Source organism: Limanda limanda, chromosome 16 (genome assembly GCF_963576545.1).
Source record: "Limanda limanda chromosome 16, fLimLim1.1, whole genome shotgun sequence".
Taxonomy (NCBI): Eukaryota; Metazoa; Chordata; class Actinopteri; order Pleuronectiformes; family Pleuronectidae; genus Limanda; species Limanda limanda.
In genome coordinates this window covers 19,687,677-19,712,797 of record NC_083651.1, presented here as the reverse complement: position 1 = coordinate 19,712,797, position 25,121 = coordinate 19,687,677, and the positions used below count along the sequence as shown (strand labels likewise).

General features: G+C 40.3%; 2 protein-coding genes across 6 annotated transcripts; one reads left to right on the top strand and one right to left on the bottom strand.

Annotated features, from left to right (window-relative positions):
- Window positions 1-396: 396 nt before the first annotated feature.
- LOC133021217 (collagen alpha-2(VI) chain-like) lies at window positions 397-13,324 on the top strand. 5 transcript variants are annotated; one of them, XM_061087985.1, is made up of 29 exons: window positions 397-624; window positions 2,210-2,271; window positions 2,488-2,652; window positions 4,070-4,677; window positions 4,786-4,806; window positions 4,901-4,966; window positions 5,063-5,116; window positions 5,226-5,270; window positions 5,365-5,391; window positions 5,484-5,510; window positions 7,006-7,050; window positions 7,140-7,193; window positions 7,555-7,617; window positions 8,048-8,110; window positions 8,210-8,263; window positions 8,356-8,391; window positions 8,489-8,551; window positions 8,996-9,058; window positions 9,353-9,415; window positions 9,524-9,586; window positions 9,677-9,727; window positions 9,805-9,903; window positions 10,262-10,324; window positions 10,513-10,548; window positions 10,636-10,681; window positions 10,803-10,955; window positions 11,740-12,195; window positions 12,286-12,324; window positions 12,403-13,324. In XM_061087985.1, the coding sequence occupies exons 3-29, from the start codon at window positions 2,502-2,504 to the stop codon at window positions 13,002-13,004; spliced, it is 3,111 nt and encodes a 1,036-aa protein (XP_060943968.1). In that variant the 5' UTR covers window positions 397-624; window positions 2,210-2,271; window positions 2,488-2,501; the 3' UTR covers window positions 13,005-13,324. The 5 variants fall into 5 exon arrangements, with proteins under 5 accessions (XP_060943968.1, XP_060943967.1, XP_060943966.1 ...); XM_061087984.1 differs by having other exon boundaries at window positions 4,067-4,677; XM_061087983.1 differs by having other exon boundaries at window positions 2,488-2,661.
- xrcc5 (X-ray repair complementing defective repair in Chinese hamster cells 5) lies at window positions 13,180-23,990 on the bottom strand. The gene is made up of 22 exons (XM_061087986.1): window positions 23,947-23,990; window positions 21,393-21,563; window positions 20,388-20,501; window positions 20,110-20,293; window positions 19,442-19,490; window positions 19,236-19,358; window positions 18,650-18,838; window positions 18,401-18,515; window positions 17,596-17,734; window positions 17,246-17,358; window positions 17,052-17,114; window positions 16,826-16,963; window positions 16,648-16,738; window positions 15,710-15,840; window positions 15,411-15,607; window positions 15,156-15,249; window positions 14,949-15,018; window positions 14,689-14,798; window positions 14,359-14,455; window positions 14,075-14,142; window positions 13,870-13,947; window positions 13,180-13,675 (listed from the first exon to the last, which is right to left on the bottom strand). Exons 2-22 carry the CDS (start codon window positions 21,405-21,407, stop codon window positions 13,661-13,663), a joined length of 2,193 nt encoding a protein of 730 aa, XP_060943969.1. The 5' UTR covers window positions 21,408-21,563; window positions 23,947-23,990; the 3' UTR covers window positions 13,180-13,660.
- Between the last annotated feature and the right edge of the window lie 1,131 nt (window positions 23,991-25,121).

The following is a 25,121-nucleotide window of genomic DNA, read 5'->3' as shown; positions in this document are numbered from 1 at the left end:
TATTTGATCTTGGATTCAAGGTCAAGTCCTTTGGTTCATATACATTAATACAGTTATAACAATTAAAACAGATTAATAATATTTCTCTGCTCAGATTATTGAATAATCTCCTCCTAGTAAAGTTCTGGTTTGTATCAGCTGTGGAATTCCACCGGGACATCTCTGATGCTGTACTGTATGGTGAGCAGACATAAACACCGAGCGGGGGTGTGCAGCTCTCTCCATGTAAGGATGCGGAGCTGCACACAGAGTCGGTGTGACACTCACAGTTATTCTGTCAAATCAGACAGATAAATAGACTGCTGTGTTTACACAAGCTCCACCTCGTCTTCCACATAGTCTCTCTCTAGCTTTCTGGAGACGGAGCTGTCTTCCCTCAGTCCAGCAGACCATCATCCAATCATCAGCTGTCTCTCTGCAGTGCACAGACCTACGGGCGCGCTGGTGCGTCATTTGGGAATAAAACAGACGGCCCCCTCGACCCGGAGCTGACCCTCACTCCCAGATCTCTGATACTTTGAGAATGAGATGATTATCTGGAATTTACATTCTCTGGAAATTGCCTGAATTTCCTGTGAGTCTACAGTCTCAGCTTGGATTTTACTTTCTAACGGTGTGACCACGGTAAGTACACTTTATTCTGACTGTTACACGGCTTTAGTGCGGAGGATAATGTGTGTGACAAACACTGCTAAAGATATCACACTTTTCATCATCTGTTTGTCTCCTCTCCACATTAATGCTGACTAGTGTGATGTTGGGAAATGAGGATTAACATTATTTAGAGATCTGTGTTGGATAGAACAGACTAGTCCTGTAGGTCTCAACATGGTTTGATGGAAGATAGGCTGTTATATACAAGTAAAAAGTATTTGCTGCAACATTTAACATGTTCCACAATGACCATGTATAGTGTTATTATCGCACCACAGTTGTTTCTGTGTTGTTCATGACTAGAACTATTTTAAAGTTGTGGCTGGTCAGTTTTTTAATATTCTAGTATATTCTGTTCATTTGCCTCATATTTGAAAGCTCATATTAGGCACAACCACTTGAAAACAATTACTGTCATGTATGTGAACTAGTTCAGTGGACATCAAATATTTTTTTTCTTTTTGTTACATAGTTTTATAACTTATGATTTATTATAAATTCATTATTTACTTCGCAACTTAACAAATTATCGGGGACAATTCTCCTTAAGGTCCCAACAAACCAAAAAGAGCTGGTTAATCTGTCTTTTGCTTTCATTGTGTGTGGGTGTGTGTATGTTATCTGTCCCAGGACTGCCTGACTGATGAGATATTTTATCTCAATTGGAATTTCCTGGTTAGATAAGAGATAAAGGATCTTTTGGATGTAAACTGTAAAGAAACTAGTAACTTTCTGAATAAATAAATGCAGTGGATTAAAAAATACGTAACTTCACCCTGAGATACAGGAGAGGAAAAGTAAAAAAATGACTCGTAAAATTCAAATTTTTACATTTCGTTGTGTCTATATTGTATGGTGTACTTATTTATTACTATTACTTTTGATTTTAACTATCCCCTGTGCTGCTGTAACATGGCAAATTTCCAATTGTGGGACTTAACAGATTTTAGAGTACCATATATTATTGAATCGTTTCCTAACGTATCTTAACCTAAGGTATTGTATCTAAATGTATCATATTGTATCTTAACATATTTGAAGGTATTGTATCGTATCTTGACTTAACTTGAATTAACGTTATATAAATGCATCATATATTAGCGAAACCTTACATATCATATCTTAGACATATCGTACTTTAACATACCGTATCTATCTTAACATAACATAACTTAATGTATTGCGTCATAACTAATCTTATCTTATCCTAACTTATTATTCTGCGTAATGAATCTAACCAAACTTGACTTAACTTTTTTTCATTGTCCAACAGCTAAGCTTGTCTTGGATTTATGTTCCCGCCCCATCCCTTGTCTTCTTTATGTTCTGATGTTCCTGACAGGCGATCGTTTGGGAATCCTCTGCTGTGGACGGAGTTTTCACTAACCCGTCAATTTAACCTGAATTAAATTTTTCTTTGTTAATATTGGATTAAGGGAATGTTTAGCATTTTGGGTAATCCTCAGCTGACTCTTATCAGTTCACACCAAACAGCTCAACTCATTTAATCCCATACATGTCACCTAGGTCATATGTTGTCTCCTTTGTGCTTCAGGGCTCTTGACATAAAATAGCTTGGGGAACCCCCCGCCCTGGATTTTCAGCTTGACTTAACAGGTGGGATGCAACATTTTTAATATCGTGCTCTTTTTCCACAGTGCGGTTGCTCAGTGACATTGTTTAAAACAGCGATAAACATTCCTCAACTCTGTGGAGACGCCTTCTGTGAAGACTCACTTGTTTGACAGCTATTTCCTGCATTCAATGCGAGCACCAGAGATACAAGTGAAGCCTACAACAACTGTCCACTCCTCTCTGCCTTGTGTTTTCTAGAGGTTGCAGCAAAAATGGGGATGATTTCAGGGTTCGTTCTTCTGTGCATGCTCCAAGCTGCTGTCCCTCAAGGTCTGACCCCTCGTGGGCCCAGGCCGTTTCCTGGGATCGGGGACGACCCGCGTTCGACTCTACCTCCACCTGAGCCCACACCAAGACCTAAAGGTTGTGAGAGTGAGTTCCTTCAACTGTTTTCCAACTCGGACCAAGTGTGATGATGATTTTTCAGATTCAGACAACTTTGCTAATGTTATAGGAGGACAATCTGTTTCCACAGCCTGGCCAATTCATGTGAATAAAACTCATGAATAAAGAACACAAACTAGCCGCAGCATTCTGACATCAACATAAGCATGCCTGATGTCGTGTACTCACTAGAGTAAGCAACTTTAGTACACGACACTGACAAGTGCAACAGATCAGCAGGTTACAGGAACAGAGGGGGAATAGAGTCGTGCTCTCTCAGGAGCCAGGTGATAACAAAGATGATTACAGAGGATTCCCCTTCAATGTACATGGTCAGACTGACTAACGATTACTTTTGCTCTCTGGACCACTCGCTTCTTCAAGAGAGAGCAGAAGTCTTTATGCCAGACTCTGATCATCTTGAGGCAGCACTCAATGGTGGTAGAAGTATTCAGATCACTTACTAAAGTAAAAGTAAAATCAACGCACTGTATAAAATACCACATTTCAAGTAAATGTCAAGTATTTAAAACTTTAAGTACAAAGTTTAAGTGACAGTGAAAAGTAGTAATTATGCAGAATGGTCCCGGTAAGAGCTACATTGTCATATTACTGAGTTATTATCATTACTAATATGTTAACATGAGCAGTACTTCAACAGCTGGTCGAGGTTAAGCGTAATTTGCTTTATGTATCTTTTAGTTGTTTAATCTATATCATCATAATGTATAAACAGATCATATGTTTTTATATGAAGAATACTAATCTGAAAAGTAAAGAGTAAAACATCTCCCTATGTGACTTTGTCGAGTTTAAATAAGCTGACTCAATTAAAGTAAAAGTACCTCAGCGTCACATTTGAATCAGTGGTTGAAGACGTATCTAAATCAAACATATATACTACAGGTAAGTCTTGGATTGAAATACAAAAAGTATACGAGTATAATCAGGATAGTTTCCTGATTATACCCGTAATGAACTTGTGGTGGACCGTCCCCTGTGAATGTTACATAATCATAAATATAATAAACAGATCATTTTACTGTTGCAATGGAGAAACATTGTTCACAGTGTGTTTGTCCAATCGATAGTCCAAACCTCAAATGCATTAAAAGTAAATTACAAATTATAATGTTTATTAGAAATATTGACAAGATTACATGGATGAGCAGTGACTCATGTGAAAATGAAAAGTTCCAATGAAACGTTAGAACTTTGAAATAGCATTTGTGCCTAAAAATGGCAAATATTAGAATAGTTGCTAATTCAAGGATTCTGCCTTAGTTGTCTATGATATACGATAGTTTGATTGTATAAAGTTCTTCATATGTTTCGTCCGAGTAAACTTACAATTTGTGTCAAAGGCATCAGAACGAGCTCTTCTCTCCTGCAGCAGGAATAATCGAATGTCCCGTCAAGCTGTTCTTCACCATCGACACCTCGGAAACCATCGCCCTGCAGGAGTCGCCGCCTGGTATCCTGGTGGAGAACATTAAAGAGTTCACCAAGATCTTTGCCCAGAGGCTCGACGACGAGGAGTACAAGGGCCAGATCCAGATCAGCTGGTCCATCGGAGGCCTGCATTTCTCCCAGACGCAGGACGTCTTCAGCCAGTTCACCACCAGGGAGAACTTCATCAGGAGCCTAGGCGGGATCAGATATCTGGGAAAGGGCACATACACCGACTGCGCCCTGAAAAACATGACCCACCAGTTGACGCACCACTTCTCAGGGTCAGATGCCGTGCTCTTCTCCGTGGTCATCACCGATGGCCATGTGACAGGTAGTCCATGCGGGGGCATCAAGGAGATGGCCGAGAAGGCCCGAGAGAAGAAGATCCAGATCTTCTCTGTGGCAGCATCCAGGAGCATTGATGAAGTAGGGATGAGCGAGATCTCCAGCTCTCCCCTTGAACTTTACCGTGATGACTACATCGCTGTGGACATTGTTGGCGGGCGACCGAAGATAAAGACTGAATCTATCGATCGTATCATCCAAGTCATGGTGATGTTTTTCTTTTTTCTTGTCCTGAATGCTTTTATTCCGATTCTGATTTCATGACGGTATAGCACTTTCAGGTACTTTTCACTTACTGCTCTTTTTTCTTTGTAGAAATATCAAGCGTATTTACAGGTAAGAAAGAAAAGCATTTAAAAATCTTTCACATCTCCCTTGTTTTTATGCATTACCACATTTGATATTATTATTTTCCTCATTGATCTTGTAGTGTTATAAACCTAAATGCATGGAGACTCCTGGGATCCCTGGACCAAAAGGGCTTCCAGGTCCAAAAGTGAGTAATGAAAAATAGAACAACAAATAAATAAAAAAAAACAAATGTTACATGGATGTATAATGAATATAATAAATATTGCTTTCTTATTTATAGGGTATAAAAGGAGACAGAGGTTATGCTGGGCCAAAAGGGGATAGAGGTCGACAGGTAGGTGGAAGTTTTGTTCAACTTCATAAACAAAGAATCCTAATAACATATATGTTTTATTTTACAGTGTTGTGATTTTAATGCTGAATAAATATTTTCCATATTTCAGGGTGATGCTGGCATCGAGGGTCCAATCGGACGACCTGGTCCAAAGGTTTTCTCAGGCTGATTTTTTTTGTTCACACCACATAGGTTTCTAAGGTGTTGCTTATCTATTTATAGTAACACATGTCTGTGCTTCTGTTCAGGGGGAGATTGGGTTGAAAGGTGATAAGGTGAGAGTTAAATCCTTATATTCCTGTTGTTCAAGTCATCTTTTAAACCAAAAGAGGTTTAATTTTGATTGATTGGTCTGTTTTGCCTTCAGGGAGAAATCGGAGCAAGTGGAGCGAAGGTAAATGATGATATTACGACCTTATGCTTCTATATACATTTTCTGTGTTATCTACTACATCAGGGGTGGACTGGCCATCTGGCATACCGGGCATAATCCCGGTGGGCCGTTGACCCAATGTGGGCCGGTCTGGTCCGCTATGTTGTTGTTTTGTTTTTTTTCTCTTCTTCCTCTCTAAATTCCCTCCAATTGGGCCGGCCAATTGGCTACAGAGGGCTAGCAGTGTGTTGCCAGCATCGACACATATTATTGGTCTATTGTTTGTCATTGTTAATCAATCATGGGCTGACAGGCTCAGAGAGCCCTGACAGTGCTGTCAATCACAATACAAACCGGGGGCGGGGGGGGGGGAGTCGCGGGACTGGCTGCTGCTGAGACAGAAACTTAACTTAATGGATAATAAGAGTAAAAAAACGCCCGGGTGGCGCTGAGAAGCATCGGGAAAAAAAGCAGAAGTCTCTGGAGGTGGAGGCTGCTAAATGTGCCAAACTGACGGACCTATGTGGTGCCGGGTTCACCAGCCCAGCAGCAGCAGGTGCGCCGGGAGACGAGCGAGGAGGACTCGACAATGATGAGCGAGTGGAGGCAGACATGTGAGCGCGCATTTTCAATTTTCAATACATTCTCCAAACTGGCTCGTTACTTGAGCAGCGGAGGTTGGCGTCGCACGCCTCTACCCACGGCGCACCTCTCTCTCGCTCTCTCACTCGCTGCCCCCTCCCTCCTGAGATGTGCAGGTCCCGGTGGCGTGTTTGCCGTCGGGGGGGGGGGGGTTGGTCTATCCCTCCGCAGGTTCACCTTCAGAAATCTTGTTACGACTTTTACTTCCTCTAGAATAGGATAAGAGATAGTGTCTTATTTTGTGTGCCTAGATCTGGTTTCCCTTTGCTGATTTATCATAAGGGGCATTGTGTATCACTCTTGCTACTGATGAGAGGTCCATGTTTAGTGATATTTACAGAATGTTTTAGTGGTTATACTGCGGTTTATTAATGTTCTTGGGCAGACACAAGCTGCACTTGTTTATAGTTAATTCTTTGTTGTCTCTAGATGCACTGGTCCATTACTATTTGAACCTCAGCATCTAGGGTTCAAAATTGGTAAAATTATACATTATATGCATATTGTTGTTGTAATTTTTCAGTCAGTTGAGATAAATCTTGAGGAGAAACATTTTGGGTTGTTTTGTGTCTGTATAGACCTACTATAAAAAGAGCTTTGCATTTTTTATTTTAGTTCTTGTACTTTTGATACTTAAGTACATTTCAACACCAGATACTTTTGATACTTGAGTACTTTTAATATGAGCTACTTTAAGACATTTAGAAGACATAAGTTACGTCAATTTAATGGCAGATGTGCTCGGCTAATTATGTGGGCCGGTCTGAGCCAAAAAATGCCCGGGCCGTTTTGTTCTCCCAGTCCAGCCCTGTACTACATTGATTATTGGGAAGTGTTGGTAATTTTGTGTCATCATTGACGTTCCGACATTCAGGGCGTGGCAGGACTAGGTGGCAGGAACGGAACCGACGGCCAGAAGGTGAGTTTTCAAACGACAATGAGAGATGTGCAGAACATCCATGATGCAGTTTGATGATACTGATGTGATCGTCTCTGTGAAATCTTCAGGGTAGGATCGGCCGAATCGGAGCCCCTGGCTGCAAAGGAGATTCAGGCGAGAAGGTGAGTCACCATCTTATACAAAACTATTTTTCACTAGTTACTCCCAAAGTGCAAATATTCACCATCATGCAGAACAGCTGCTACACAGAGTAAATGAGATGAGGACGTTGTTTTTTTTTTGTATTTTCGAGAGTAAAGAGGAAATGTCAAGAATATATTCCAACCAAAATAGAGGAAAAACATTTTTTTCTCATGGCAGACCCAAATACTCGTCCTTAATAATGATTAATAGCTCTAATCCTACTGTTATCATCTTATTGAATCTATTTTGTTGAATTAAAATAAATGAAGTTGCTGAGCGGTGAAGATTGTTTCTATGGTTTACTGTTGTTATGAATAAGTGTTTTCTTGTCTCTTCCAGGGACCAGATGGCTACACTGGAGAAGTTGGTGACGCGGGGCCTCCTGGTGTCAAGGGAGAAGGGGTCTGTATTAATTAAAGATACAATCTTTTTTCTCCCTGAAGCAATCAAAAATAAAACATACAGCAAAGCTTTGAATGGGCCATGTTTGGGCTCTGGAGGTGGCACACAGCAGATGGTGTTTTTGTGGGTTTGTCAGTCCGACACTTTGGACCAGAGTTAAAATAAAACTGTACTATAATGTAATATGTATAAAAGTAAATAAAACAGAGTGTTAAAGCCTTTACAGCATATTGTTTATTGTATCTCTATTTTGAATTTCTTGTTAATACATATATATATATGCATGTCTGACAGCCCACACAGAACAACAGCGTTTTTTTGATATGACCCTTAACTTGCTGGCTTTTTAAGTTCAGTTCATAAAGAGAATCTTTAAAGTCTTCACATTCAATAGATCTTAAGTCGTGTATTTTTTATTTGATGTCCACAGGGAGACCTGGGCCGTTCTGGGAAGTCAGGCCCCCCTGGTCCTGGTGGTGAACAAGGACCAAAGGTAACTGTCAAGTAAAAGCCTGACAGAAAGCATCATCGAAAAATGAAGGTTGTCTTCACTTTAAAAACAGAATCACTGGTCTGAGTCTTTGCTTTGCAGGGTGAAGGAGGGAATCCTGGACATCCAGGGCCACCAGGAGAAAATGGAACTCCGGTACCTAAGACATTTTTTATTCTTCATTACAAATACTGTTGCTGCTACAAGGTATTTCTACAAAGCTCTGAAATAAAAATAATCTCCCACAGGGGCGTGAAGGCCTACCCGGACCTAAAGGCGAGGAGGTATCTGAAACACTTTTTATTTTATGGAGAACAAATATATATATATAAATATATTTGTCATAGTTATTTCAATTATTTTAAAAATAAATGTTAACAGGGAAGAAGAGGAAACCCTGGAGCAAAGGGATTATTAGGAACTGATGGGCTTAATGGAGATAAGGTAAGTTCAGTGCTCTTGTATGTATATTTTGCTAAATATCATCTCTGTGTAATTGTTACATTTTGGATTGTCAGGAGTTTTAAAACCCACAGGGGAATTAGCAGGAAACTGTACCACATTTCCTCTCAACTATGACTTCACTCACTGTTGTAAAAGTGACGTAAACTCTGAGAAATCACGGTGGATTCTGATTTAACCAGAGATTTAAACCGCAAGAGACAAGTCCCACAAGTTTCAAATATCCCGACAGACTGCAGATCTTCCAGAGAAAGATCAGTAACACAATCGCAATCCCAGAATGCTTCTGTCCTGATATAAGATACTTACTAACCAGATTGTGAGAAGTGTCCTGAAATGCCTCTCAATTCCTGTTTGTGTTTTGTATACATTGGCTGATGATTAAGGTTGTGGTGCAAATCCTGACACATTCATTTATTTTTCGAGGGAGAACGAGGTCCACAGGGAGGCAGAGGTCGGTCGGGGGAAGACGGACTGAAGGGCGCAAAGGTGAGGGGATCGAGCTGTGGGCGGATTTTGCTGGAAGCATGACTCAGCAGCTTCCCTAGAAGTCTGCAAAGACATTTCACGCCTCCAGTACTGAAGTTATGTGTTGTTGTACTGGGTATCCAGCCAAAATAGTCTGTTATCAATAAAACACATGTTCCGGGGAAATTGTTCTTGTAAAAAAACGTGTAAAGCACTGTGAATTGCCCAATTCACATCAGCATTCAATTATTCTGTCTGGGCTGGAGAGACGGTGATGCCCCGTATGAAGTTTTTTACTGTTTCTCTCTATTCCAGGGAGACCAAGGACTACCAGGGCCGAGGGGTCGTTCGGGAGAACCAGGGACCCCCGGAGCAAATGTGAGTTGTTAATCATCTACTTATAATTGTTGCTCTTGTTCTGAGTGTATTCTTAACATATCTGCGTAAGAAACATATTGTAGACAAAACCTCTGATCATCTGTGCAGGGCACAAGGGGACATTCAGGAGATCCTGGACCAAGGGGGGACTCAGGACCCTCTGGACCGAAGGTGGGAAAAGATTTCGACATTCTTCCTCATCAAATACTCCAAAAGAAATAGCAGCATGGTCAATAATTACTTTTTTCTTTCTCTATGTAGGGAGACATGGGAAGACAAGGATTCAGCTATCCTGGAGCTAGAGGACCCACTGTACGGTTTTCTGTTTACTTCTTGATATTCCTTCATTTGGCTTTCAAGTCTTTATTTGGATCTAAACTCTTCTCCAGGGAGACAGAGGTGATCCAGGGAACAAAGGACCGCGGGGAGGAAGAGGAGATTGTGGTGCCAAAGGACATCCTGGGACCAAAGGAGTACACGGAGAGGCTGTAAGTCTGAAAACATCTAATTGATGCACAAATAAATCAACAAACTTATGTGGTGAGAAAACAAAGACTTCTTTGAATTTATATGAAGAATAAAATTGTGATGTTAATGGACTTTACCAGCTGTGGTTTCTGATTTGAAAACAAACAAAAGTCCCAAGAGAAGAGATCATGTGACACCAGCAGCTCTGGTGGAGTGTAATATATCTTGATATCTTTTTTAAATCCATATGCAACATTAATATAGTATTGAGTTCAACATATGCTGAAATCCATTTAAAAACATTTAAATGGATTGGACAATTTCGTTTTATGAAGAATAATGGTTGGTTAGTTCCAGTGAAAACTGTTTCCTGTCCAGGGAGAACCGGGTCAGACTGGTGAGCTAGGAGAGCGAGGACCCAGAGGAGGGCCAGGAACTGATGTAAGCAGCAGCATATTCGCTCAACTAATTACTTGACCATCCATGCATATTTTGAGATTCAATTGCATTCGCCTCTTTGTGTGTGTGTGTGTGTGTGTGTGTGTGTGTGTGTGTGTGTGTGTGTGTGTGTGTGTGTGTGTGTGTGTGTGTGTGTGTGTGTGTGTGTGTGTGTGTGTGTGTGTGTGTAGGGGAACCCAGGACCAATGGGTGACCCTGGACTTACTGTGAGTAAACATTATGGCTTTGTTAATACTACATTATCTAAACTTTCCTGGTTGTATGGCGCCTAACTTCCATACCTGTCACTGCAGGACTGTGATGTCATGACTTACATCAGGGAGACGTGCGGTTGTTGTGGTAAGCAAATACCATCACCACTGTGCACACATGCAGTGGGAGTGCTAAATCAATGAATCAAAAAGCTATGTTGTCAGTATCTTTCAGTGTTGTAAATCCTGTTCGTTGTGTTTTGTCTCAGACTGTGAGAAGCACTGTGGAGCCCTGGACATTGTGTTTGTAATCGATAGCTCCGAGAGTGTTGGGATGACAAACTTCACCATGGAAAAGAACTTTGTTATCAACACCATCAACAGACTTGGCTCCATGGCCAACAACCCTGCGTCACCGACCGGTATGGCTAAGCAAAGACATCACCACAAATCTGCAGACAGAGTTTCAAATGACACATTGATTGAATCACTTAATCCACCAGTGAAATTACAGTTGAAGCCAACAATATTAGGAAAGCCACCTGCGTTGGCCCAGTAGTCTTCATTAACACTGACTCTAGAGAAACGACAAAGTACAGATTGTCACGGACTTCTTTTCAGCTGTCATGTTTAAACATTCTCTAAGTACACTGAAAATCTTATAATGTGAATTTACGATGTAAAATAGGCCTAATGGGTTCCTTAAATTCATCAAGTGGCAAACCGAATTGGATCTGCGGCTTTGTCCTTATCTGTGCCCAAATCTAAAGTTGTTGTTTTATTGCCCATGTCCCATCAAGTTTTGTGGAAATAGGTTCAGATGTTTTCACATAATCCTGCTGACAAGACAAACAACCAATAACCACAGACAGGGGCAAACAAATGATCTCCTTGGTGTAGGTAATAACAGTACACTGTAAACTCAGACGGACTGGAGCACAAAGCCAATACTTCAGAAATGTTCTCTAGAAAAACCTCTCATCCAAAACCTACATGTTTAACATAACGACTCACAACATAGCTGAAGACCCACAGATGAAATACCTGTACCCTCCCAGTAGTCAGTTAGGACTGATGAGAGGTGATGCGTCTTCAGGAAACACAATTGCCAGTTTTTTCATGGAATTAGTTACGCATTGTTAAAATTGAAGAATAGCCAGCCTTTTTCTTTTAACTCTGAAATACTTGACATGTCGGCTCCTCTAGGTACAAGAGTAGGAGTTGTACAGTTCAGTCACAACGGGACCTTTGAGGCCATTCGTCTCGATGACCCAAACATAAACTCCATGGCTGCCTTCAAAACTGCGGTGAAGAAACTGCAGTGGATTGCTGGGGGAACCTTCACACCCTCCGCTCTCAAGTTTGCCTACGATACCCTCATCAAGGACAGCAAGAGAGCCAGAGCCAAAGTATCCGTGGTGGTGATCACAGACGGCCGCTTTGACCCGCGGGACGATGAGGATCTGCTGAAGTACCTTTGTGATGACGTAAACGTGGTGGTGAATGCCATTGGAGTTGGTGACATGTTTAAAAAAGGGCAGGATGATGAGATCCTGGGGTCGATAGCATGCGGAAAGAAGGAACGGGTAACTGAGATGAGTAATTATGTGGACTTGGTGGCTGACTCCTTCATCCAAACAATGGAAACTGTGCTCTGTCCAGGTAAGCCTGTTCCACTTCCCTCAGCACAATGATGAAACTGGTCTTTCTCATTCATTTGGCTAACTCATGTCCATGTGATTTCCGTTCCAGAGCCAGTCATTGTGTGCCCTGATCTCCCCTGCAAAAGCAGTAAGTATTGGTCATGGTTTAAGTCTATGTTCATTGTCTTCATGGAACGTACCTTTTTTCTTCCTCTTTTCTTTATAGAACCTGAAGTAGCCCAATGTGTCGGACGGCCAGTAGATTTGGTGTTTCTTCTCGACGGCTCAGAGCGCCTTGGGATGGAGAACTTCCAGCAAGCTCGTGAATTTGTGCAGAAAGTGTCAGAAAGAGTAGGACTCGCCGTGGGCAAGACTGATCGTATGCGAGCACGCTTGGCACTAATGGAGTTCGGCAGGGAGAATGAGACCCACATGGCCTTCCCTCTGACGCACAACCCTGCTATCATCGCCGACGGCATCGCACGCTTGCCTTATCTGGATTCTTCCTCAACCGTGGGGCCGGCCATCCTCCACGCCATCGACAACGTCTTGGGTAAAGGAAATGCTCGCAAGACACGGCGAAATGCAGAGGTTTCATTTGTTTTCATTACGGACGGCGTCACTGAAACCAACAACCTGGAGGAGGCGGTGAGTGCAATGCGTGGGGCACAGGTCGTCTCCACGGTGATAGCTACTGGAAGTGACGTCGACCAAAAAGTCCTAATGAAGCTGGCTATGGGTGACGAGGACGCCATCTTTAAAGGAAAGGACTTGTCTGAAGTGTCCAAATCTGGGTTATTTGACCGTTTTATGCAGTGGGTATGTTAAAGAAAGACCATGCTCATGTGGACCTGAATATCATGCCGGTGCTACTGCTGATAATCTAGCATCTTAGAGATGAGATACGTTAACTATGATTCTACTATGCACTGTACAACTTCCAAATGATTCAACTGTATTTATCCCCAGTATTTTGTTATACAAATACACAGTACTAGTTGAGCATTTTTCAAAGGTTAAACTTTACTGATCAAAGAAATACTAAATAATCAAAATAAAAAAAGTTTGTTGGATGCTGTAAGAAGAAGTGATGACTTCTGTAATGTCATCAAGTTTCTTAATGCACATAAATCTTGACATTTAAAGCACTCACTGTATCCAATATTATTGCGTATTGCAAAGGAATTACAAGACATTCATTAACTTGACAGAGACTGACATTTCAGACTAAACATATCTAAACCCTCACCATGGTTTTCGTAAACAAGAGTAGCCTTTTATTATAGCACTAGTGTAAACTTTAGTTCTGTCAAATCCTGGTCTTTGCAGCATCGCATGCAGATACTCAAAATCACCAGTTGCAAAGTATCACCAAGTGGGAGACAGAACAATGGACGGCTAAACTGGTTTGGTCTGGTTGGGATGAAAGATCGCATTCTTCTCATTTCTTCCTGCATGTCCGCTGCACTCTCTCCCATTGCGTCTTACATCATGTCCAGCTGCACAGGAAGAGGGGAGAAACCAGAGAGTTTATATCAGAGTTCTCAATAGGATAAGAAACATTAGCAGATACACACTGAGGCATAGTCTACAAATATAGTGGAAATAGCTTTAATATGAGTTTGGGGTCCATCAGTTAAATATTTTAAACCTGAAAAGGGTTGTTACAGAAAATAGCCCCACTGATACTCACCAAGTCATCGACATCTCCGGGGTCTTCAGCTGGTGGAGGTGCAGCCGTCTCCTCTTTCTTTTCCTCTGCAACCAGAAACTTAGAACAAAGCACGAACCAGTCAGCAAGAATCATGTCTCAGCATATTCTATCCTGAAAATTGTTCAATCGCTTGCTCCTCAACAGCTCACAGAGGTTAGAAGGGGAGGTTTTTTTTTCAAGTCACCTGATTCGCCTCGCTTTTGGACACAGTGCTTCCCTCAACCTCGTCCTGGCTGATCAGAGTTAAGGCATCTGTCAAACAGGAATAATCACGTCCTGTAAACTGCTTCGGGACACTTGTGTTTCAGGGCATTTTTAAGAATAAGTCAGCATCCGTTTCCACGTTATTCACTTATTTTGCAAGCAACTCAAGATACTTTGCAAAACAATCCATCGCACCTCAAGGGAGAATGATTTGTGAGAGAACGAGAGGAATCCTGCAGCCGCGTGTAAAGAGGCTTATCATACCTTGAACGAGCAGGTCCCAGAAGACCTCAAGCTTTCTGTTTGGGATGCTCCTCTTCAAGGATTGGAGGTAGCTATTGTACAGATCAGCTTCTCCAAGCTGAATTACGAAAGAGACAAAACATTTATAAGTCTCCTTAAAAGCTCACATCTACATGCAGGCAGATAAGCACACTCGAATAAGAACTGGCTTCCGTTCAAATCGTGAAAAATAAAACAGACATGTCGTCATCTCCTCTTTGCGGTCTTTTATCTAAAGGTTATTTCAAAACACAGAGTAACTCCCACATCACGATAAATTTCCCAAATTGAAGATAGTGAATGTTTATTTACCTTAACAGACTGCTCTCTAAAAGCCTGGATACAGGTGATGCTTTTCATGTAGTATTGTGTGTTCTTGGTTTTAAGCAACTCCTCTATCCTGTGAGTCAGTTGTTGACAGACTGGGAAGGACACAGGGGTCAGCACAAGCAAACAGAGAGAAACACAAAAACACTGGATAAACGTGAGTCATGATGGTTTATAACAGAAGTAGGGGGAAAAAACTGTATCAGCCCAGTTCATGAGAAAATAAGAGAATGACTGGAGCTCACCCTCTCCGAATGGAAGACTCTTCTTCCTGATCAGAGTGCAGAAGTCTCGGGCTGGAGCAACACTTCCCACCTGGTGAAATAATTCATGTAATTCAAGGCCGAGGGGAAATTATACATTTAAAGTGTGCCTGTTTAAACAAGTGGTGAAACACTTCATTTTCGAAAAGCAGATTTTATAGGAAGTGGTCATCTATCCCCGAAACTTACTGAAGTAACAGAGCCTTCAGCAATGTCCGCCAGATTATACTCCTCCTCCTCTTCTTCGTCTCCTTTCACTTTCTTGGCGTCAGGCTCGTCTGCACTATAAATCACAGGGAGGTCAGTTAGAACACAGGACACATTTTCAGAAACTAATATTTTTGTAATGAATAAAACCTCAATCCCACATGCAATCACTGTTTTAATCAAAGTGACAAACAGCCTTGTCCGTGACATTGAGAGACCACACTGAATCAAACTTACTCTTTGCCAAAAATCTGAGCACTGGTCTTCAGCTTCTTTTTCTTCTCCACTTCTGTGAGAGGAAAGTTCTTCTTCATCTCCTCCAGTGGAACTTGGCAGCGTTTGCTGATGACCTCAGGGAGCTCGAGAGCAGCCTTCAACCACGGCTCTATTGGAGGAAGAGGCGTATCAGGGCTTACTCCTCGGTGATGCAGGCACTGAAAGAAGGTTTGGTCAAGGAAGTGAGACAGGAGATAACATGCCAGCTGGTGAAGCTCTAGTCAGGCAGTTACAGGCCATTTTTTTCAGTGATGCTGTACCTGAAAGTGCCTCTGGAACGCAGGGTTGGGAATGTGGTGGGGCTTGAACAGGTCCTTTTTCTCTCCATTCTCGTCCTCCTCAACCAACATCATGGAGTCAATGAGAGAGTCCACAGCCGACAGCTGAGTGTCTGTGGAAATCACATGTTAGTCAGACCAGTCCATTACCACATCTCTCACTGCTGTCTTCAGATCTATTTAATCTCTTAACACAGACACACAGTGCGAGTGCATTCCACCCAAAGACACAGCAGATATCACAGCCAGCAGGAGGGATGCAGTACATGACGACATTCTGATCACATTTACTTAGTGTGTGAATGTTATTTTCAGTTCATGCTAATACAACATATCAAAGGGATTATATGACAGCCGACTCCAACTTACTTTTCAGTTCCAGATTTTATATAAACGAACTGTACATCATCAGTTGATACAATGTTATTATAAATATAAAATTATGTATGACAGTGAATGGGAAAGTGGCCTCAGACCTTTTAACAAATGTATCGGCATATCTAGTTATTTTACTTGTAATACTTAAAAAGTTAAAGTTTTCCTGCCAAGACTTGTGTACTTTTAAATAAGACCATTTTTGAATACTGGACATCTCCTTATAATGTTTTTTTTATTTTTTACTGGTTTGCTGTACTGGTACTTGTAATTAATTATAACCTTTTTTTGCAGTTCTGAATCTGTGTCAGATGCAGCCGAGCAAAGTAACAGCAGTTGCGTCTCAACATGATGTTGTGTGCCATCTACAGGCAACAAAAGTAGTGTGATTATACTGCAGCAGCCTTCACTTCCTGTGCCTGTGGGGGGGGACATGAAAGTGCTTACACAAGCAGGTCTGAACAGCTGTTGTGGAGCACTAGTACGAAAAATGATCTACATCGGCTGTGAGGATGAACCATTACAACGACGTGAGGAAACAGTACCTGACGGTGTGAACTTTTTGTTGTTTTCAAGAGAAGGGAATGTAAACTGTCTGAGGTCTTCTGTGAAGGGCATCTGGAAGTACATCAGACACTATGGAGGGTGGGAGATGGAACGTTATTTAACACAGACTCAGTAAATTAACTTGAAAGCAGCACGTGCAGGAGTCTGGTATCTCACCTGATAGTCCTCCTTAATACAAGGGAACGCTGCCCCTATTTGAGGGTTGCAGCGACGGTCATAGGCATAACGCACAATGGCCACCATTTTGAGTTCATCCAGCGCCCGGATGACGGCCGACAGCGCCACTCCTGCATGCTGTTAAGAAAGCGTAGAAATAGACACAATCACGACATCATCAACATTGTGAGTCACAAGCAGTACATCCAGTTCTCTGTGTTCTCACCTCATCATCCCTGCCAGCGAAAACCTTGAGGACCTGATTTCCCATGAACAGATGCTTACGTACCTGCGGCATGCAGACGGTAAAAAAAACAAATGTAAAGAAAAATAAGCAGCTCAAGTTTAGACCACATTTGTTTTACTTGAATACTTTTAACGATGTCATGTTCAATCACACTGATGAAGAAATTAAAATACCGTGCTCTGCTTGGCAAAGCCTAGAACAGCAAAGCATTTCCCATCATGCTTGTACTTCATCTGGTCTTGATCCACTTTGGAGAAGGGAACAATGTCACTTCCATAACGAAAACCTGCGAACAGAAAATAAGTGAATTCCAATAATGAATTCATTCAGTTTGTGATGTTACTGTGGGGACGCAGCAACATGAGCGTGTGGCAAAGTCATCCAACATATATTGCATAAATCAAAACTAAATCCGCCCTGCTTCTCTCATGCACATTGACGATTGCTGGTGGCAGCTCTCTGTCTGTCTCACTGCGGCAGAGGTGGTCGGCTGAGCGACTCGGATGTCAAACAACTTCCTCACCTTGAATGATGTCATCCTTTTGCACCTCAGTCTCGTTGTCATCATCCAGACAGTAGACAGTCTCTCGCTTCACGTCATCTTTCTGGTTGGTTTGAGCATCAACTGTAAACCATATCTTCTTCAGCTTCTCTTCTGTCACCTGATATGCATGATAGGTAGTATTTGAGGATGAGGAAAACCTTGGCTTCACTGGCAAGGCTGTGTGACTTATAGTGATGAGCTATCATCTGTTTTTATAATGAACCATATGGTGAATTTGTTCAGCACTGTTTTTTGCTGTGAGGGTTTCACAAACTGATCTGTTTTTAAAACAAAACAACTAGAATTGCACTCAGAAGAGCACATACCTCTGCCAATGGAACGTTTCTCAGAGGCTGAAAAAAGCTATCACCCTTCATGAAATCCCATTTCCGTCCCCCCAATTGTGCCAGATTTCTTTCCCATCAAGAGCCATGAATTATTCTCTGCGAAAAAGAATAAAGAATTTCCTGGATCCGCCTTTTTGTCTGAATATATTGATCCAGTTCTCAGGTTCTTTCTTAGCCCATGTCTCATCCTTCCACCAAGTTTCGTGGAAATAAGTTCACTAGGGTTTAATCCTGCTGACCTACAAATGGACAGGGGAGAAAAACATAACCTCCTTGGAAGAGGTAACTAACCAGAACCAGAACTCCAGTTTCCTGTGTATATGAAGCATATTATTCAGCACTTGCTCAGTAGCCAATGAAAACTGATATTTTAGTCCAGCAATAAAGTTATGTTGAGAAAGCTGTGGTATATATTAATCCAGTACACTTAAACTTACTGCTTTGTATCCAACGATACGGATCGACAGGGAGCTGCCGATTGTCATCTGACAGGGCCAGGCCATTGGTCTCCTCTCGATGCGCTTGAACATATTCAGCTGCTCGATTGCATTCCTACAACAAGAGAAAAACCCCAATGAAACCAAACTCACAAGACTTACAACAATTCTTCATATATATGTGTCTATAGTAGCCATGTGATTCAGAGACAGAAGTTATCATGCAGTGTTAAATAAAAGTTTTCTGACCTGAATGTATAAATTTCCTCCAGGCCCTCATCTTCATCCAGATTCAACATGATGTGTTTCATTATGTCCAGGCTATTCTTCTGTTCCTTGGACAGACCTTTGCCAGTACCCGGGTGACCAGGACCTGTGCCGTCCTCATCCCCTCCTCCACCTCCCTCCTTGTCATGGTCCTTCACAGGGAAAGGCAGACTGGCAAAGCAAATGATCACAATCAAAGCCAGATTAAAGAACATAAATGGAATACGGTTTCATACGAGCGACCAAATGTCAGGAAGTCGGCCTGAATGAACTTCCCAGGATATCCGTTTAACGTTAAAATAAGAAAACACATTTTATCCAGAGTGACTTTTGATAGGTGTACATGAAGTGTTAGGCCAATCAAGACAAAGTTATCAATGATGATGAAGATGTAAAATAAACTAAAATATCAAACGAAATACTATTTGTGCCGTGTGCCATTTTCAAAACAGAAAGAATATATCAGCAGGATGGACTAGTTTCCTTAAATAGCCTGATTGTATCACACACAGTAATTAATATTAATTTGGGAATTACACGTTGTTAATACAGTAAGTGTGAACCTTACAAGAACTGTAAAGTGATGCCATCTTTTTTCAGATTATCTATCATTGCATCCAGGTTGTCTGCACTGGCTGGGGAGTTGAGGTCAGTCAGGAAGACGATGTTGAGACGATCAAACTTCTTCCCTCTGAAAAGAAAACCAAAAACACGACCTGAAGTCACACTGATGAACAACCAGAAGTGAGTTGTGAGAGACAGGCGGCTTCTTACTTAGTTTCCGTCCGAAGGAGATCCATGCTGACAACAAGAGCATCAAGCCCTGGTGAACAGTAGTTAGGGATTCATTTTACTGTAGCAATTCTGAAGCAAAACTTTTTAGGGTTCATCTGCAAAAACACAGGAATTAAATCACTGTGTTTAGGCTAAAACACGGTGTCGCAAACATACTCTCAACGATATTGTCTTCTAGTCAAATGTTAATATATTTTTGTTGTGGTAAATATTATCAATAGAAAGTCCTCTCCTTTAAGCCTTCAACTGACACTACCGAAGTCTGTCACTTAGGTCATAGATTGACTTACAAATCTTCCTGGTTGAGTATGGCTAGAAAAGTGAACTGTGAAATGTTTATTTTATGTAGCACAGCAAGAAAAGAACAATATGTTTAAAAGTCCCCATCATAGGACATGTCAATAATATGAAAATATAAATATTTATCTTGTTGGAACACATTTTCTGGCTTACCCTAACGACTGATGAAATTATTGGATACTATTGGATAAAAAAAAACAAACAAAAGTGCCTGAAAATGAGAGAAAAATTAGCTTTGGTGTCATAAAAAACATTAAAACAAAAAGCAACTTGAAGTGATTGCTATAAAAGTAATCTCAAAGTCCCATCCAAAATTGTCATTTGTTTTCTTATCTTGAAAAGGATACAATCCGCATGCTGACTCTCTGGACGGACCTGAGTCTCAATTTCCTCCAGTAGGTCAAAACCGGCTACATCGAGGTGGCGGTAGATGGTGATGTGTTGGTACTGGTCGTCCTGGTGCAGAGGGTTTTCGGTGGAATCTGTGCCAAACAGGACTAAAGCCACTTCATCCTTAGTCTCAGCAAAAACCTGCCGGGAAAAAAAGATGTGTCAACTTAATTTGTATAAATAATGATGGGGTACTTTTGGTTTAATAAATATTTCCATAGATGTGTAAATATACCTGACGCTGGACAAACTTCTGGACAATTTTTTTGGCCAGTTCAAAGGGAGGCTCTTCACCCGGGGCAGAGTTGGACATGGAGAAGCCCACGTCCATGCACAGCACCAGCGCCGACTGCAAAACAACACTTTGTTAATACAGAGCAGGTTTTAACTCAAGGCGACTTTGCCTCAGCACCTTAGAGGTGACACGGAGAAGAAAACATCTGAGTGTTTATGTTAACGGTCATTTATTGTAGAAGGGACTGAGAGCAAGTTTGTCCCCAAATGTAATCAAAGATAAAAACTGTAAAAAAAAATTAAGATGCTCCTCAGTGAGGTTGTGGTTTTAAACTTCTTTATGTACAAAGAATAAACAAACACTTGAAGAACATACAAATATTTTACAAATCTGAGGCAGATCAACAAAGTGTTGCACTTCCTCACTGTGCCTGAGATGAGATAAGATAAACTTTATTGATCCCACAATAAAGTGGTATATTCAGTTAAAGCAGCAGAGAGTTAGAATGAGTTAGAGAAGAGAACACATGAAAGTATAAAACTGAATAAATTAGGCAGTAGAATAGTAATATAACAAATAAATTAAATAAAAATAGACTTTCACTACATACGGAAAATGAATTGTAGTAAAATAAACTGTAGTGAAGTGCAGTGGCACGAGGATTGTAAGAGGTTGTATATTGTAACTCAACAAAATATATGAAATATTGAAATAGACGTTTACACATATAAACTGTTATAAGTATATAGGCAGGTATGGTATAAAATATAAATAAACCTGCCTTTATACATATAACACAATGTATTTGATATATGCCGACATTCAGTTCATAAAGCTTCAGTCTCAACATGTCTCAACATGTCGCTCACTCGTTCAATGGAACTACAAACCTCTTATTATACACACTACCCTCCCCTCGCTGTGTTGTTGAAGGGGCGTAAACATATTGAAGGAATAGACTAAATAGTTCATGAATTAAAGAAACGTCAGAAAACAGTAACTTACTTTCGATCCTGCCATTTCTTCCCTCTTCTGAGTGTGGTGTGTCACCGTGTTATGGCTCCGGGGGGAAACTGTGCCCGGCCCAAACGAGGTTCTTGGTTTGCGGTGAGAATCGTTCCGCAGTATTCTCAAGCCGTCGATACCCTCGATTCCTCAACATAAACCCGCAAATATCTATGGAAGCCCATTTCCGCCACTGTGATAAAAAAAAAAAAAATTGGTATCTCATTATTATGAGATACTATCTCATAATTATGACTTAGCATCTCATTATTATGAGATACTATCTCATAATTATGACTTAGCATCTCATTATTATGAGATAGTATCTCATTATTATGACTTAGTATCTCATAATTATGACTTAGTATCTCATTATTATGAGATAGTATCTCATAATTATGACTTAGCATCTCATTATTATGAGATAGTATCTCATAATTATGACTTAGCATCTCATTATTATGACTTAGTATCTCATTATTATGAGATAGTATCTCATAATTATGACTTAGCATCTCATTATTATGACTTAGTATCTCATTATTATGAGATAGTATCTCATAATTATGACTTAACATCTCATTATTATGAGATAGCATCTCATTATTATGAGATAGCATCTCATTATTATGACTTAGCATCTCATTATTATGAGATACTATCTCATAATTATGACTTAGCATCTCATTATTATAAGATAGTAACTCATAATTATGACTTAGCATCTCATAATTATGACTTAACATCTCATTATTATGAGATAGTATCTCAAAATTATGACTTAGCTTCTCATTATTATGAGATAGTATCTCATTATTATGACATAATATCTCATAATTATGACTTAGCATCTCATTATTATGAGATACTGACTGCAGGGTCTGTCATGCAAGTCAAATGTTGTATTTCTGTTACAGTGGCGGGCGTAGTTATCATTAACTCAAACCTTAACTTTACTTCACTGAGTTCCCAGCCTCTCTACCACTGCTCACCTGCTCTGCTGCAACCCGCCCACAGTCAGACACTAAGTCATAATTATGAGATAGTATCTCATTATTATGAGATAGTATCTCATAATTATGAGATGCTAAGTCATAATTATGAGATGCTAAGTCATTATTATGAGATGCTATCTCATAATAATGAGATACTAAGTCATTATTATGAGATACGGATTGTGGGCGGGCGCCACAGAGCAGGGAACCCGAGGCTGAGCGGATGCGGGGACAGCAGCCTTACTCGCGGAAGTGGGCGACTGTGCATCGATACAGAGACATAACAGGATCGATCCATGTTTTCTGCTCCGTTCATTGTCTTAGCGATGTGCTGCCGCTGAATAATTATAACAAGCGCTGCTCCAGGATCAGAACAGACGCTCTTTAAAAGTCCGGTTGTCTTGTGTGTGTCGGACTCTGCTTCCGCCTCACTTCCCTCTGACCCGCGCTCACTTCACACTTTAACAATAAACACCAGCACCGATCACAAGTTATTAGGACACGTACAGGATTGATGTTTACTTTGTGTTTGTTTGAGTTCATGAAACACGTGTTGTGTGGAGCTGGGGACTACGTGCACACGGTGTTTAAACATGTGTTTCGTAACGTGAGATGTAACGTGACGCGCACAGTACAGGACCGTCAGCGTTAAAGTGACGGAGCGATCCGAAGTCTTGATCGGTCATCATCGAATAATTACTAAAAAATACATGTGATTATCAGTTTTAGTGAAGAGGAATAGAGACAAGCATACACACACACACACACACACACACACACACACACACACACACACACACACACACACACTCACACACACACACACACGCAGACTCGCATGACAGACCCTGCAGTCAGTATCTCATAATAATGAGATGCTAAGTCATAATTATGAGATATTATGTCATAATAATGAGATACTATCTCATAATAATGAGAAGCTAAGTCATAATTTTGAGATACTATCTCATAATAATGAGATGTTAAGTCATAATTATGAGATACTATCTCATAATAATGAGATACTAAGTCATAATAATGAGATGCTAAGTCATAATTATGAGATACTATCTCATAATAATGAGATGCTAAGTCATAATTATGAGATACTATCTCATAATAATGAGATACTAAGTCATAATAATGAGATGCTAAGTCATAATTATGAGATACTAAGTCATAATAATGAGATGCTAAGTCATAATTATGAGATACTAAGTCATAATAATGAGATACTATCTCATAATAATGAGATGCTAAGTCATAATTATGAGATACTATCTCATAATAATGAGATACTAAGTCATAATAATGAGATGCTAAGTCATAATTATGAGATACTAAGTCATAATAATGAGATGCTAAGTCATAATTATGAGATACTAAGTCATAATAATGAGATACTATCTCATAATAATGAGATGCTAAGTCATAATTATGAGATAGTATCTCATAATAATGAGATGCTAAGTCATAATTATGAGATAGTATCTCATAATAATGAGATACCAATTTTTTTTTTTTTCATCACAGTGGCGGAAATGGGCTTCCATAAATACCTGCTCGTACAACATGTGGATGTTTCTGTGGACATGTTGTGCTTACCGGAAGGATAAGATGTACACACAGTCTGTAGATGTGGGTCAAACGCCCTCCAGCGTTTCACATGGAACTTTGCACAGACTCATCGACTGACTGACTGTGGCCACACAAATTGAGGTCACACTAAAGTGCTGATACACACATTAATACACGAAAAGGCACATTTAAAAAACAACTAAATTAAATAATGATCATAGTAAAGAACAATTGTCATGTGGATCATGATAAGTAATGAAACAAAATCAAAATAATCAAATATATTAGATAAGAGTTATAAAGATTTGTTTAAATAATATTATATTGATCGATAGACATACAAATTACTCACACCCCTAAAATGTAAAATGTTGAATTTATTGGATTTTTCATCTTTATATGCAATGCATTTTCACATTGTCTGTAAGTTTTATTTTCCTCCATAAAGGTAGCGAAACAAGAAAGGTTCATAAACTGCCAGGAATACATTTACTCTCGGGAAATAATGAAACCCTGGAATTATCAGAAAACAATAAGTGGGGATATGAACCAGACCTCACTTTGAACCTAAAATGTTTCAACATTCATTTAACAGAGTGTAACAGAACCTAGGCCATACTGCCTACTCATTCCCAAGAGAAACTAAGCACATTAAGAAGATGGACAAATTATTGTCTGTGTCATTCTATGCTGCTTTTGATACACAACATAGAAAATCATTGTATTTTCTACTTTACTTTACATATATTTGACACCCTAACTTAAAAGTTACTTTTACATTTTTTTGATTTAGATACTGGATGATTTAACATGCTTTAAAAACCTATTGTTAGAGAATAACCCAGTAGTTTCAAACCTTGGCTTCTGACGCCTTACAAGAATCACAGTGTGGGACACATTTAATTTAATATAATTCTGAAAATTCATGCAAAACCTTCTAATTTATGTTAGGTGATCAAATAAATGACATTTTGTTCCCATCAACTAGCACAAGGAGTAAGGGTCACTCATTACTCATTAATCAAATCAAACCTCTGGCCTCCTGAACTTTTACTTTGAAGGTGAGCTGTCTCTCTGTCCCCCTCTGGATGTCCTCGTTAAAGTTTAGCTCCTCAAGTTGACTTCCACTTCCTGCAGAGACCAGGTGAAGCTTCAC